Source organism: Entelurus aequoreus, linkage group LG11, assembly GCF_033978785.1.
Source record: "Entelurus aequoreus isolate RoL-2023_Sb linkage group LG11, RoL_Eaeq_v1.1, whole genome shotgun sequence".
Classification (NCBI taxonomy): Eukaryota; Metazoa; Chordata; class Actinopteri; order Syngnathiformes; family Syngnathidae; genus Entelurus; species Entelurus aequoreus.
Genome location: NC_084741.1, coordinates 17,942,090 through 17,958,878, shown reverse-complemented (window position 1 = coordinate 17,958,878; position 16,789 = coordinate 17,942,090). Strand labels below are relative to the sequence as shown.

The following is a 16,789-nucleotide window of genomic DNA, read 5'->3' as shown; positions in this document are numbered from 1 at the left end:
AAACTGGGGACAGGAGCAAATTTGTTTTATTTTTTTTTTTCAAGAGGGGCACTAGATAGTCCATTTTGAAATTTGAATTTAAATGTAAAACATGTTTCGCCGGACCAGACGCGCATGCAAAAAGTGGTTAGTTTTCGTGCGTGTTAAGGGCCGCAAAAATTTGATCGAAGTGGGAAAAAAATAACGTACGGAGCAATTACCATAGGGCTCAATCAAACAACCAAAAGGCAAAAAAAAACATTAAAAACACAGAGCTCCTGCGACCAGCAGCATCTTAGGAGGAAAAAAAGGTTACATCTGGACATATTGTTTGGTGTCATTTCCTGGCTCTCTTCAGTTAGCAATGTGTTGATGACTGCCCCCTAGTGGCCGATCAATTCAGCCACGTTCACCTTTTCCATCCAGAGTTGAAGAACGGCATTCCGGTTCTGAACGTGAACCACGGCTCTGGGACGTTGACCCTGCAGCTGCCGCCTGCGTCCAACGTCGCCGACCGCCGCTGGCATCGCCTCGACATCACCAGCGATGGGAAGGTCGGGTGACATTCACTACTTTATTGATCTTATTTTGCTGATGTATCACTTCTGGGTATATTTGTATATTCCATTTAATACAAATTATGATGATTGTGACACATTTGATTTGGGGACCACATTGGGCTAAAAAAATTTGGTCTATACATATATGTATATATATATATATATATATATATATATATATATATATATATATATATATATATATATATATATATATATATATATATATATATATATATATATATATATATATATATATATGTGTGTAAATATATATATATATATATATATATATATATATATATATATATATATATATATATATGTGTGTAAATATATATATATGTGTATATATATATATATGTGTATATGTGTATATATATATATATATATATACAGTATATATATATATATATACATACATATATATATATGTGTATATATATATGTATATATATATTTACAGTCGTGGTCAATCATTGGTACTTTAACTTAACTTTAACTTTACACATACAAACTGTAGCACACAAAAAAGCACATTTAATAAAAAAAACTTTATTATGGTCTTACCTTTACTTATAAATGAAGTCCATGCGCCGCTGTTGTGCTGGATTAATGCACCCCCTGACGGGAGTGTTATATCAAGTAAAGCCCACACTTAAACTTTCCACGTGCAAGATTGAATCTATTTAAAAAAGTTATTTAATAAGAAGCCAAAAAGTGCGAAAACAATAATGTTCGTGTTGGAGGAGTTGTGAATGAATGAAATATGAAGTCCGTGCTGCAGTCTGCAGGTGTACCTAATGTTGTGGCCCTGCAGTCATTCGCAACTCCTCCAACACGAACATTATTGTTTTTGCACTTTTTGGCTTCTTATTAAATAACTTTTTTAAATAGATTCAATCTTGCACGTGGAAAGTTTAAGTGTGGGCTTTAGTTGATATAACACTCCCGTCAGGGGGTGCATTCTACGGCGGGGGTGCATTCTCTACCACCAGGAGGCGGGATTACTGCGAGCCTCAGCCAGTGCGTCTTCGCAGCAGTTTTATGATTGCTCAGCACAAGAAATACTTACACACATACAGTTGTTGACAAGATACACTGTACATTATATACCTCAGCTAACTAAACTATGGAAATGTATAATATAATTCATATAGCAATACGGTCTCACTGCACAGCAGGCCAGCAGTTAGCCGAGTCTGCAATCCATGTTGAGGCACAACGCAGTGACGGGCTTCAAAAATAATAATAATAATAGATTTTATTTGTAAAAAGCACTTTACATTGAGTAAACAACCTCAAAGTGCTAGAGTGTATTAAAAAAATAAAAATACAAAGATAATACAAAATAAAAACTAGAACAGCCAAATAGCTAGAACTAGTATGCATACATCTAAAAAAAAAGGCTTTTTTAAAAATAAGGGTTTTTAAACCTTTTTTAAAAACATCCACAGTCTGTGGTGCCCTCAGGTGGTCAGGGAGAGCGTTCCACAGACTTGGAGTATTAAAAAAATAAAAATACAAAGATAATAAAAACTAGAACAGCGGCATAGCTCGGTTGGTAGAGTGGCCGTCCCAGCAACTTGAGGGTTCCAGGTTCGATCCCCGCTTCCGCCATCCTAGTCACTGCCGTTGTGTCCTAGGGCAAGACACTTTACCCACCTGCTCCCAGTGCCACCCACACTGGTTTAAATGTAATTTAGTTTTACTATGTAAAGCGCTTTGAGTCACTAGAGAAAAGCGCTATATAAATATAATTCACTTCACTTCACTTCACAACAGCCAAATAGCTAGAACTAGTATGGATGTATCTAAAAAAAAAAAAAAAAAATGGCTTTTTTAAAAAGAAGAGTTTTTAAGCCTTTTTTAAAAGCATCCACAGTCTGTGGTGCCCTCAGGTGGTCAGGGACTGGGAGCGGTGGAGCAGAAAGCCCGGTCTCCCATTGTTCGTAGCTTTATCCTCGGAGGTTGGAGGAGGTTAGCCTGTCCGGAGCATAGGTGTCGAGTGGAGGATTTGGGGGTGAGTAGTTCTTTGAGGTAGAGGGGGGCATTACCATGGAGGCACTGGTGGGTTAGTAGGGAGACTTTGTATTCAATCCTGAGTGAAACAGGAAGCCAGTGAAGGGATTTGAGAATTGGTGCGATATGGTCATATTTCCGCACTCTCATCAGGATCCTAGCAGCACTATTCTGGATGTATTGCAGCTTCTGGATTTGCGTTGTGAGACAGGAGGTCATAATGTGTGTGTTTGTGTGTGTGTGCAGGCTGTGCAGCTGGTCCTGGACCAGTGTTTGGGGGCGCCAGTGAGCGAGCTGGAGGGACTCAGCGGAGATCTCCACGAGCCAAACGAGTCCAGCTGCAGAGTTGCAGGAGAGACGCCCGGCAACGAGAGGTGGGAAGTGACTCACTGCTGCCTCTGGAGGAGCAATTTGCCATTGCAACATTAGTTTCCCTCTTATCGACCCTTCCTTTTCCTCTCCTAAGGTATCTAAACGTGTATCAGCCTCTTCAGCTGGGCGGCGTAAAGGAGGCGTCTACTCGCCGGCGTTACCAGAGCTTCTCAGGCTGCATCCGCAACCTGGCGGCGGACAGCGAGGTGAGCGGCTGATGACATGCTGTTGTCACGGCGACAAAAGTCATTTATTCACTTTCGCCATGACGACGCTCCCGAGGTGTTCCAGCGCTGATTACCAGCGTGTGTCGCCCTCAGGTGTACGACCTGGCGTCGCCCGGCGAGAGCGTGGACAGCAGCCCCGGGTGCAAGGTGACCGACGGCGTGTGCGTGACGGCGGGCGGGCCCTCCTGCGGCGCCCACGCTTCCTGCCTTGCCGACTGGGGCGCCTTCAGCTGCGAGTGTCACCCTGGGTACAGCGGACACAAGTGTGACTCAGGTGTGTGTGTGTGTGTTCTTAAAGGGAAACTGCACTTTTTGGGGGATTTTGCTTGTCATTCAAAAACCTCTGTGGGGGGGGGGCGTGGCCTGCGGACCTGCAGCGAAGCGGGGTGTGCCAGGACCGGCTTCGAGATCAGCGACAGCTGCGTAGATGACCCACCTGGGAGTGTTTGTCTGATCACCTGTCGCTCTGTTAAAGGCAGCAGTCGGGAAGGGGAGGGGGAGTTGTTGATGGTGGAGAGCAAACACGAGAACGAGCGAGAGCGAGACGGAGACATAAACTGATGGCTGAAAAGCGACAGGAAGAACATTTATTGAAAAATAAAACATTGTTCACAAAGATAAACGAGGCTGTGATGTCCGTCCTTGGTGGTCTGAAGAACCCGGAGGAGCAAAGACCTCCACAATTTATTTAATTTTTTTTTTTTTTTTTTCAATAAATGTTCTTCCTGTTGCTTTTCAGCCATCAGTTTATGTCTCCGTCTCGCTCTCACTCTCGTTCGTGCTCATTCTCCTGTTCCACCATCTACTCAACTCCTCCTCCCCTTCCCGACTGCTGCCTTTAACAGAGCGACAGGTGATCAGACAAACACTCCCAGGTGGGTCATCTACGCACCTGTCGCTGATCTCGAAGCCGGTCCTGGCACACCCCGCTTCGCTGCAGGTCCGCAGGCCACGCCCCCCCCCCCTCCCCCACAACGCCATTTTTTTCATTTTCGTTTTATTAGTATATTTCAGGGGTCCCCAAACTTTTTGACTCCGGGGCTGCATTGGGGTAAAACTTGGCTGGGGGCGGCGCTATATATATATATATATATATATATATATATATATATATATATATATATATATATATATATATATATATATATATATATATATATATATATATGTATGTGTGTGTGTGTGCGTGTGCGTGTGTGTGTGTGTTTGTATATATATAAGTGTGTATATATATGGAGATGAAGTAGTCTTGTGATTTTTTCCCACACATACATATATATGTATATATATGTATGTATATGTGTATATATACATATGTATATGTGTGTATATATATATATATGTATATATATATATATATATGTGTATATATATATATATATACATATATATATACAGTATATGTATATGTGTGTATATATATACTGTATATATATATGTATATGTGTGTGTATATATATATTTATACGTGTGTGTATATATATATATATATATATATGTACATTTGTGTATATATATATATGTATATATATGTGTGTATATATATATATATACAGTATATGTATATGTGTGTGTGTATATATATATTTATACGTGTGTGTATATATATATATATATATTTTATATGTACATTTGTGTATATATATATATATGTATATATATGTGTGTATATATATATATATATATATACAGTATATGTATATGTGTGTATGTATATACTGTATATATATATGTATATGTGTGTGTATATATATATTTATATGTGTGTATATATATATATATATATATATATGTACATTTGTGTGTATATATATATATATATATATTTATATATATATATATATATGTATATATATATATAAGTATATGTGTGTATATATATACAGTATATATATATATATTATATGTATATGTAAATGTGTATATGTGTGTGTGTATATATGTATATGTATATGTCCATGTATATATATATATATATGTATTCATACATATATATTCCTCGCGCACTAATTGACATAAGGAGCGCACTTGCTGCATGTCACGTTATCGATGGTAAAATGCATTTTTAGACAATATGATTTGCCTGAGTGGCTAGAAGACGGTAGAAAATGGACAAGTAAGGACACATTTTAAAAAAAATAATAATACAAAAAAATATATATATATTTTTTTTTTTTAACTTGGGACTTCCCGCGGGCCGAATTTTGGACGCTGGGGGGCCGTATCCGGCCCACGGGCCGTAGTTTAGGGACCCCTGGTTTATTTGACCAACATAGCTGTAAATGCGCAAGTTTTAGCGACAAAGCTAGTTTCCCGCCATAGTGACTGTATTCAAACTATCTACCAGGCTCCCGAAGATCTGTCGGCCAGGAGAAACCACCCATGAGGCAATCCTTCACAGCTAATTTTAAGCATACGGCGGAGTATTAATTTCACAGACGCATCACATTGTTTGCTCCTCCCTTTAACAACAACAACAGTACTAAACATGGAAGACTTCACGAGGGACAACAAAGACTACTTTAGGACAAAAGATGATCCGGAAACTTATATTTTGAGCCTGAGTATAAGGAGGATGATCTACAAGTTTTAGAAGCTGAATTCTAATCCTCCCAAAATGTTTAAAAAAAAAAAACTTCCCGGTTTATGTTCACAACCTTCTACTATCCAGGTGAGAGACATGATTTATAATCAAGAATTAACTTTCACCAACTCAGAGGCGATGCAGCAGCTCGCCGGCTCAATATGTCAATATAAGCTAGTTAGATCACGGCACCACTGAAAATAGTTAAGTTAAAGTTAAGTGTGGCAAAATTATTCTCTGCATTTGACCCATCACCCTTGATCACCCCCTGGGAGGTGAGGGGAGCGGTGAGCAGCAGCGGAGGCCGCGCCCGGGAATCATTTTGGTGATTTAACCCCCAATTCCAACCCTTGATGCTGAGTGCCAAGCAGGGAGGTAATGAGTCCCATTTTTATAGTCTTTGGTATGACTCGGCCGGGGTTTGAACTCACAACCTACCGATCTCAGGGCGGACACTCTAACCACTAGATAGTATTACAATAACAATATCGCTAATACTTGGTTAAACTAATGTAAAAACTTTGTGTTACATTAAGTGCCCGGTGAGAAGCAAAAGCTGTCTTTGAAACCTACCAAGAAGAAGGCTTGTAAAACTCCACTGTGGAAGGGGGGAAGCAACATGAAGGTGTTTCTGTTTCTTTCGTGTATTGTAATCAACAGAAAGATATTGTTTTAACCCAAGGACTACAAAGCAGAGAGAAGGCAGGATCTGCCCAAGTTCCAGACGACCTTTTTGAACTCTTTTACGACCTTTTCTGTGAACTGTTTACGACCCTCGTCCCTTAGAAACAGCCGTGGCCATGTGGTGAAGGAAGGTCCAAATAAAAGAAGGAGGCGTGCAATCTTTTGGCCGAGCGTGCTGGAGACTGTATAAGAGTACAGACCAGACGTTTCTCCTCAAATTGAGCCAAATTTAATTTTGTCTCTGTTTGATTCTTTGCTTCTTGTCTTGTTTAATAGATGTCATCAGTGTTTGAACCTGACATAAATGGAGTATTGTTGGCAGATTTTGGACGTTTTTTAGAGGGCTTTATGGGCTTTCATTAGCTGGATTGTTAGTCACCTCAGACTAGCCGTATTTTACGACTTAGAATGCTTAAAAAAAAGAAAGATATATGCGTTCTTGTCTCACATAAAGATTGTGAATGATAGGCAAACTTCCACAAAAAAAAAGGTGCAGTTCCTCTTTAAACTTGCAATCCAGAGCGCAGACCACATCCTGACTAAATCCATGTGCGTCCATTCAGTAGTTCCAGAATTCTCTTTGGACTCAAACAGCGCGCTGAGGTTCCACCTTCGAGGAGGCAGCAACAGCCGCCGCACCAACATCCAGATGCTCCTGCGCACCAGGGCCACCTCGGGCACCCTGCTCTCTGTGACGTCCCGGGAGGCCAACAAGTACATCGTGCTGGAGGTGAGCCGCCCCCTGACCCTCCCGTACGCCCAAGTATGAGCATAAGAAGTATGTTCAAGTTAGGGCTGGATTAATCCAAGTTTGATTTCGATTTTGGCTTCTCACTATCATAAAAATATGACAGTTAAAAAAACAACGAATTGTCTGCATGCTAATCCCCGAATTTGCGACGTTTGAGTGAAAACAATACCACGTCTACTAGAACTTTGGGACGTCATTATGGTTACTACTTTTTATTTGACACAGGTATGCCTAATCAATAATGCGTAAACTCACCAAAAAAAGTAAGGCAGTAATAAAAATGAAGTAATACACTGCAAAAACTGAAATCTAAGTAAGATTAAATATCTCAAATAAGAGTGATATTTGCTTATTTTCTGTCTGATATGATAATTCCTCTCACTAAGCAGATTTTATGTTAGAGTGTTTTACTTGTTTTAAGGGTTTTGGTCCTAAATGATCTCAGTAAGATATTACAGCTTGTTGCTGAGATTTGATGACCTATATTGAGTAAAACATGCTTAAAACTAGAATATCAACTGTTGCAAAGCTGTGTCATCAACACTCACGAGTATAAAACTACTTTTTTAAAGTAATGATTTCTTATTTCAAGCATGTAGAAAAAAAAAAATCATGACTTTGACACAATTGTGTCTCATAATTAAAACAGATGACAGCCAAATGGACTTTGCTGTTTTATTTTCAATGAAACAATAGAAAATACGTACTCATATAGTAGTAAAGTTAATATTTAAACATTTCACATGTGACATTTCAAACTATTTTGAACAGAAATAGTTCATGCACATTCAGGTAAATTCTTCAAATTTACAATAGAGAAAAATTAGGCTGGGGTCAGGCTTTATATATATATGTATATATATTTATATTCCTCGCGCACTAATTGACTGAAAGAGCACGCCCTTGGCGCGATGATGTCATGTTATCCATGGAAAAATGCATTTTTAGACAATATGATTTGCCTGAGCGGCTAGTAGACCCCGAGAGTAACACGCGGTTGCCTTGTTGCCTTTCCATTAAGAAAAATAAACTAGTTTTTAGTATAAGTTTGCAGGTTTCAAGAAATGTAATGCCGAGCGCATGTCATGATGTCAAGATAATGGCACTAGCATTTACTTCATTTAAGAATATTTTTCAACATATTGAGAAAAAAGGTCTCTCTTTTTTTTTTTTCCTACCAAGAAAAATGCACTTTATGTTAGTGAGAATATACTTATTTTAAGGTATTTTTGGGTTCATTGAGGTTAGCTAATTTTACTTGTTTAGGAAAGTCTTGACAAGCCAAATTTTCTTGTTCTATTGGCAGATAATTTTGCTCAGTTCAAATAAAATACCCCTCATTTTTGTATTTTTTTTTTCTTGTTTTTGAACACTGACTTTTTGCAGTGTATACATTACTAATTAAACGGAATCCGCTGGTAAAAACGCAGAATATCAAAGAAATTGGCGTAAATATGAGTGAAATGTTGTCATTTGGGCTGCAACAACTAATCGATTAAAATCGATTATAAAAATAGTTGGCGATTAATTTAGTCATCGATTCGTTGGATCTATGCTATGCGCATGCGCAGAGGCTACTTTTTAATAAACCTTTATTTATAAACTGCAACATGTACAAACAGCTGAGAAACAATAATCAAAATAAGTATGGTGCCAATATGCTGTTTTTTTTCCAATAAAATACTGGAAAGGATAGAAATGTAGTTTGTCTCTTTTATCCGATTATTAATCGAAGTAATAATCGAAAGATTAATCGATTATCAAATTAGTTGTTAGTTGCAGCCCTAGTTGTCATTGTGAGGAGAAGGAACATTTATTTGGGAAAATAATGAGTCCGGTAGTGCTCATTCATCCCCGAAACACTTCCTGTGGACAAGGACACTTGAAACAGGAAGGGTAAAGCTTGCCAGAACACCCACAACTAGAGATGTCCGATAATATCGGCCTGCCGATATTATCGTATCGGGTTTTTTGTATCGATATCGGGGTTTTTGTTTTTTGTTTTTTTGTTTTTTATTAAATCAACATAAAAAACACAAGATACACTTACAATTAGTGCACCAACCCCAAAAACCTCCCTCCCCCATTTACACTCATTCACACAAAAGGGTTGTTTCTTTCTGTTATTAATATTCTGGTTCCTACATTATATATCAATATATATCAATACAGTCTGCAAGGGATACAGTCCGTAAGCACACATGATTGTTCGTGCTGCTGCTCCACTAATAGTACTAACCTTTAACAGTTCATTTTACTCATTTTCATTCATTACTAGTTTCTATGTAACTGTTTTTATATTGTTTTACTTTCTTTTTTATTCAAGAAAATGTTTTTAATTGATTTATTTTATTTTATTTTATTATTATTTTTTTAAAAGAACCTTATCTTCACCGTACCTGGTTGTCCAAATTAGGCATAATAATGTGTTAATTCCACGACTGTATTTATCGGTATCGGTTGATATCGGTATCGGTAATTAAGAGTTGGACAATATCGGAATATCCGATATCGGCAAAAAGCCATTATCGGACATCCATACCCACAACACATCTCATCTGCTTGTGTTGTTGTGAACGACATCATGCATGTAAAGACCAATGTACAAACAGCAGTCGCAACTTGAGAGGCTCGCTCTTTATTTATTTTTTTAAAACAGCCTCAAATCATCTCCAGCACACTTCCCCCCCACCCCCTTCACAATAACAGCCCTTTTATTTATTTGTTTATTTATTTATTTATTTTCTCCCTTTATCTCTCCTTTCAGCCTGTCTGTCTCTGGCCTTGTATGGGTTTGTGTGTGTGTGTGTGTGTGTGTGTGTGTGTGTGTGTGTGTGTGTGTGTGTGTGTGTGTGTGTGTGTGTGTGTGTGTGTGTGTGTGTGTGTGTGTGTGTGTGTGTGTGTGTGTGTGTGTGTGTGTGTGTGTGTGTGTGAATGTGTCTGTTTTTGTCCTCTTACTTGTTGTATGTTTGTGCCATATGTCCCTTGTTGGTTTGACCTGAGTGGGGTTGGTTTGGGTTTTAAGGGAAAGGTGTGAAGAATTTACTGACTTTAAAATTGTACTGTTTTCGACTTGCACTTTTTTCTGCCTATTTGAAAATGTCAATAAAAAGAGTTGGATTAAATCACTTAAACATATTATCATGCTTTTGACTTATAATATTGGTCATAATTCTCCAAACTTGTACACATAAACGTGAGGATTTTGGCATTTTATTAAATGTTATTCATGGCACAAAAAGCACACCCTCTCGAGTGGTAAAATAAGTCTAAAAGGTAAAACACTGAATTTAAAAAAAAATTAAACAGAAAAGCGGAATTGTATTGTTTATTATGTTGCCATTGTTATTTTAATTTATTGTTGTTTTTGATTGATTGATTGATTGAGAAGTTTATTGACATCTTTAAAGAATTGAATCCATGTAATTAGAGATGTCCGATAATGGCTTTTTTGCCGATATCCGATATTCCGATATTGTCCAACTCTTAATTACCGATACCGATATCAACCGATACCGATATATACAGTCGTAAAATTAACACATTATTATGTCTAATTTTGTTGTGATGCCCCGCTGGATGCATTAAACCAGGGGTCACCAACGCGGTGCCCGCTGGCACCAGGTCGCCCGTAAGGACCAGATGAGTCGCCCGCGGGCCTGTTCTAAAAAATAAAAAAAAATTTAAAAAATTTTTTTTTTTTAATTACATTTTTTTTTTTTTTTTAAATTAAATTAAATTAAATCTACATAGAAAAACACAAGATACACTTTCAATCAGTGCATCAACCCAAACATCCTCCCCCATGCACACTCATCCACTCACACAAAAGGGGTTATTTCTTTCTGCTACCAATATTCTGGTTCCCACAACATAGACAACACATCTGCAAGGGACACAGTCCCTGAAGCACACATGATTGTATAGGCTGCTGGTCCACTAACATTTTCATTAATTACTATTTTTTATGTAATTATTTTTATATTGTTTTACTTTCTTTTTTATCCAAGAAAATGTTTTTTATTTATTTATCTTATTTTATTTTATTTTTAAAAAAAGGGCCTTATCTTCAACAGACCAGGTTGTCAATGAAATTAGATTTGTTTAAAGGGTTTTTTAAACCAGGCCCAGTCCAGATAATGTCCAAGTCGGACTCAGCAACACACACCTTCATTCATGTACACAGAAAAAAATTAGGGAACACAACAGATTGCATATAATTTATAAACAAAATTACATTTTCAAAATAAGCATTTATGTACAGTCCAGATTATGTCCAGGTCACTCAAATTAGGAAACACAACAACAGATATCATATAATCTATAAACATAATTATACTTTCAAAATAAGCCTTTGAGGACTTCTCATCTTTTTTTTTATGTTTTTTGGCATCATTATGGTTTTCAACCATGTAACTTTCTAAAGTTAGAAAATACTGAATAAATGTTTTAAAGAAAGTAATACTAAGTGAATATCTGTTTTTGGCCTTAAAAATAAACATTTTACAGAGTACTATAATTAAATTGACTAAATCATGATTGTCAATGAACTCTCCTAAAGTAACAGAAACCACATTAAGCTTCATAAACAAACCAATCCTTAAACACATTTTTTCAACTTCCACCCAAAACAAAGACACAATATGACAATACCAAAACAAATGCAGGGTGGATTCAGGCTCCTGATAACAAAATCGGCAATCATCTGACTCTGTCATATTCCATCATTTTAACATTTTCCCTGTGGGTAAGAAGTTATAAATAATTTTAAATTGAAAATAATGATTTTGCACATCGATAGTGGTTTTATAGATTAGTTTGAATATGGCATCCCATGGCAACGGGCAGTCAAAAAAGTCCTCCCATTTTCCATTTGTGTTGTATGAGGCAGCCTTCAAAGATTTCTTTATTAAATAAAAATTATATATTTTTCTATTTATTTTAGTTCCTTTTTGCCAACTAGAATTTCTTATTAGAGGTTTACAAACTAATAATTTAGTAGTTCCATAATTAATTATTTGTTTCCATCTTTTCCCAATTACTCCAGTTAGTTGATAAAATGAAAAGCTTGAGCAAGCATCACCATACATAGCTCTAAATTCATCATACTTCATAATTTTACCATTCTCATTGATAATATCATTGACAAAAATGATTCCTCTTTCAAACATATTTTTCCAAAAGAAAGGCTTTCCATCTATTACAATATTAGAGTTCATCCATATTAACTGCTGCAAAATATTGTCTCTTTTTTCTGGCACATAAAATTGAAAACACCACTATGAGTGGATTGTTTCCTTTATGAACCCCGCCATGTTTCCCAGCAGACTCTCTGGGAGGGGATCACTTGGAAAAAAGGATACCATTTCTTTTGATACAGTACATGTTTTTTGTCCAACAGGACATTTGTGTACCACTCAATGTTTAAATACATCTTTGGAACAATTGATGCTTTTAAAGACAGACACATAGCTTCAAGGTTGAGAAGTTTCAGGCCCCCATATTCATACTCTTTGTACAAAACCTTTCAAACACAGAACACGCCTCACTGATGCACATCTGCAAGACTCACTCAGAGTTGCAGTGTCAAGTTACACACCAGAGTACAACACACTAGTTAACAGCATGCAATGCCAGGCTTCCCACTAACTGACAAAGAAACAGATAACAGATTTGGTGTCCAGTTCAAAGTGTGACATGATTTAAAAATTTGAGAGTTTACTTTTGTATTTTACATGAGTTATTATTTGTACAAACATGGTGCAAAGTAATTCATGATTTGTTAAAAAATGTTAGTGGCTAGCTAGTTAAAATGGGATATTGTGATTTCACAAGACTGTCTTAGAAGTGATCATTTGAAAATGTTCAATTTGAAAAATGTGCACTTAGAGAAAATATAAAAATAAAGTGTTGCATATTGATATTTATCTGTTTCTATATATATTTATTGTGAGAAATCATTAAGATGATCAGTGTTTCCACAAAGATAAATATCATTAATTATTCATAATAACAGAGTTAAAGGTAAATTGAGCAAATTGGCTACTTCTGGCAATTTATTTAAGTGTGTATCTAACTGGTAGCCCTTCGCATTAATCAGTACCCAAGAAGTAGCCCTTGGTTTCAAAAAGGTTGGTGACCCCTGCATTAAACAATGTAACAAGGTTTTCCAAAATAAATCAACTCAAGTTATGGAAAAAAATGCCAACATGGCACTGCCATATTTATTATTGAAGTCATAAAGTGCTTCTTTTTTTTTTTAACGTGCCTCAAAACAGCAGCTTGGAAATTGGGACATGCTCTCCCTGAGAGAGCATGAGGAGGTTGAGGTGGGCGGGTTTGGGGGGGCGGGGTTGAGGTGGGGGTAGGGGGGTGTATATTGTAGCGTCCCGGAAGAGTTAGTGCTGCAAGGGGTTCTGGGTATTTGTTCTGTTGTGTTTATGTTGTGTTACGGTGCGGATGTTCTCCCGAAATGTGTTTGTCATTCTTGTTTGGCGTGGGTTCACAGTGTGGCGCATATTTGTAACAGTGTTAAAGTTGTTTATACGTCACCCTCAGTGTGACCTGTATGGCTGTTGACCAAGTATGCCTTGCATTCACTTGTGTGTGTCAAACGCCGTAGATATTATGTGATTGGGCCGGCACGTAAAGGCAGTGCCTTTAAGGTTTATTGGGTGGAGCCTATCTCAGCTGCATTCGGGCGGAAGGCGGGGTACACCCTGGACAAGTCGCCACCTCATCACGGGGCCAACACAGATAGACAGACAACATTCACAATAGATATAATTAATGAATATATAAATTAATATTAACTGAAAATAATCGTGATTATTATTTTTGCCATGATAGTCCAGCCCACGTTGAAATACAGGAAGTGACGATGATGTCATCTTCTAGATCGCAGAGGGCCACCTGGCGGTTCGGGCCAACCTCGGCGACGGTGCCCACGCGGCGAGACTCCCGGGTCAGCGTGTGGACATCGGCCAGTGGGTCCTCGTCAGCCTCAGTCGCCACGACAACCTCTTCACCCTGCAACTGGAGCAGGGCGGAGGAGCCCGGGAGGTCCATGCCCGCCTGGGGGGCCGCAGGGAGCTGGTGGTGGACCCGGCCAGCATCACGGTGGGCGACGGACCCGACGGCCGGGACGAGGTCGACTTTCAGGGTGAGGGACCGTGTCCGTCAACACGGCGATGTACCACGTGGCGTGAAACTAATGCCAACTCGGCGTCGCCGCCTCCAGGTTGCATGCGGGACGTTCGCTTCAACGGGCGCCCGCTCCCTCTGGACGGGAAGAGCAGCGACCTCGTGACCGTACTGGAGAGGCGGGGCGTCACTTTTGGCTGCTTTACCGACGCCTGCCGAGCGCAACCCTGCCGGAGTCCGCTGCGGTGTGTCGACCTGTGGAGGAAACACCAGTGCAGGTCAACACACACACACTTATACACACTAGGGTTGTACGGTATACCGCTACCATTAAAGTACCGTGGTTTTGATTAATTAAAAACTGCACTCTAAGGACTATGAAAAGTACCAGAGTGCGTACAAGCAGAAACAGTGTGGAGAGGAAGAATGGAAAAAAAACAGCAACTCTACTGGTTAATAAAGAAGCGCAATATGGAGGTCTTTGGGCTTCAAAACTAATGACGAAGGTGACACTTTGAGCAAATTCCTTAAACAAACAACAAATTTAGCTGAACTGCACCAATTTTGTCAAGAGGAGTGGTCAAAGATTCAAGCAGAAGCTTGTGGATGGCTACCAAAAGCGCCTTATTGCGGTGAAACTTGCCAATGGACATGTAAGCAAATATTAACATTGCTGCCAGGTTCAAACACTGCTGACATTTATTAAACAGACAAGAAGCAAGGAATTAAACAGAGACAGAATTCAATTCATGAATGAATGAATGAAATAAGTTTATTTCGGTCATTTAATCAACCATCAACCATTTTGTGCACTGCAAAAAGTCAGTGTTCAAAAACAAGAAAAAAATATGTAAAAATGAGGGGTATTTTATTTGAACTAAGCAAAATTATCTGCCAATAGAACAAGAACATTTGGCTTGTCAAGAGTTTCCAAAACAAGTAAAATTAGCTAACCTCAATGAACCCCAAAAATACCTTAAAATAAGTATATTCTCACTAATAACAAGTGCACTTTTCTTGGTAGAAAAAAAAGAGACCTTTTTGCTCAATATGTTGAAAAATATTCTTAAATGAAGTAAATGCTAGTGCCATTTTCTTGACATAATGATATGCGCTCGGCATCATGATTTTTTTTTTTCATGCTTGAAGTAAGAAATTATTACTTTAAAAAGGTAGTTTTATACTTGATGACACAGCTTTGCAACACTTGATATTCTGGTTTCAAGCATGTTTTACTCAATATAGGTCATCAAATCTCAGCAACAAGCTGTAATATCTTACTGAGATCATTTAGGACCAAAACCCTTAAAACAAGTAAAACACTCTAACATAAAATCTGCTTAGTGAGAAGAATTATCTTACTAGACAGAAAATAGGCAAATATCACCCTTATTTGAGATATTTAATCTTACTTAGATTTCTGTTTTTGCAGTGTGTGACCAGTTTAACAGTACAGATTAGACATATTTAACAATCATACACATTTACACACAAAAAGAAAAGAATGACCGAAAAAGGAATAGGCTGAAGTCAAAGCTTATATTTGCCTATCCTATACATTCACTGAAAATTAGATTGCCTGGAACATCAAAGTTAAAAAAAAAAATCAATGGGATGAAAGTAATTGTTACTATAATTTTCAATTATTTCACCTTTCAAGGTTTTCTTAAACCTTAACAAAGAACTACATGTCTTCAGCTCATCACTGAGCTTGTTCCACCATTTAACTCCTAAAACTAAAATACATTTGTATTTTATATTTGTTCTTACTTTACCTATTTCAAAAATCAATACCCCCCGTAAATTATAGTTTTCTCCTCTTAATTGAAATAACCTAAGAATAAAAGCTGGCTCATTGAGGAGAAACGTCTGGGCTGTACTCTTTGCACAGTCTTCCACCACGCTCTGACGAAAGATTGTACGCCTCCTCTTTTATTTGGACTTTCCCTGATTACATGCTGTTTCTAAAGGGACAGGGGTCGTAAACAGCCGCTGCCTTTGGTCACAAAACAGTTCAAATAAAAGGTGCGTGGAGGGGGGTCGGGTCCTGCTTACTCTCCGCTTTGTAGACTCGAGTTAAGACAAAATCTTCCTGTGGATTACAATACAACAAAGAAACCGACACCTTCATGTCGCTTCCCATCCTACACAGTGGCGTTTTACAAGCCTTTTGATTGGTAAGATCAAAGGCAGCTTTTGTCCGCTCGCCGGGAACTCATTGAAACACAAAAGTTTTGTGATAACTTAGATACAATTATTCTGACAATTGCTGTATGTATACTTTTGGTCACATTTTCAGTACACCCATAATAAATTCATGAAAGAACCAAACTTCATGAATGTTTTTTGTGACTAACTATGTGCTCCAATCACTGTAACAAAAAAATAAGAGTTGTAGAAAGTATTGGAAGCTCAAGACAGCCATGACGTTATGTTCTTTACAAGAAAAGAAATATGTTTCCATATA

At 37.9% G+C, this 16,789-nt stretch overlaps 1 protein-coding gene across 1 annotated transcript in view; it reads left to right on the top strand.

Annotated features, from left to right (window-relative positions):
* si:dkey-22o22.2 (neural-cadherin) overlaps positions 1-16,789 on the top strand; it is a 367,974-nt gene that overhangs the window by 338,147 nt on the left and 13,038 nt on the right. The window contains exons 28-34 of the mRNA XM_062062641.1: positions 406-533; positions 2,808-2,935; positions 3,028-3,139; positions 3,254-3,434; positions 6,992-7,158; positions 14,077-14,341; positions 14,420-14,600. Of these exons, the coding sequence (XP_061918625.1) occupies positions 406-533; positions 2,808-2,935; positions 3,028-3,139; positions 3,254-3,434; positions 6,992-7,158; positions 14,077-14,341; positions 14,420-14,600 (1,162 nt within the window). The remainder of the gene's footprint in view (positions 1-405; positions 534-2,807; positions 2,936-3,027; positions 3,140-3,253; positions 3,435-6,991; positions 7,159-14,076; positions 14,342-14,419; positions 14,601-16,789) is intronic.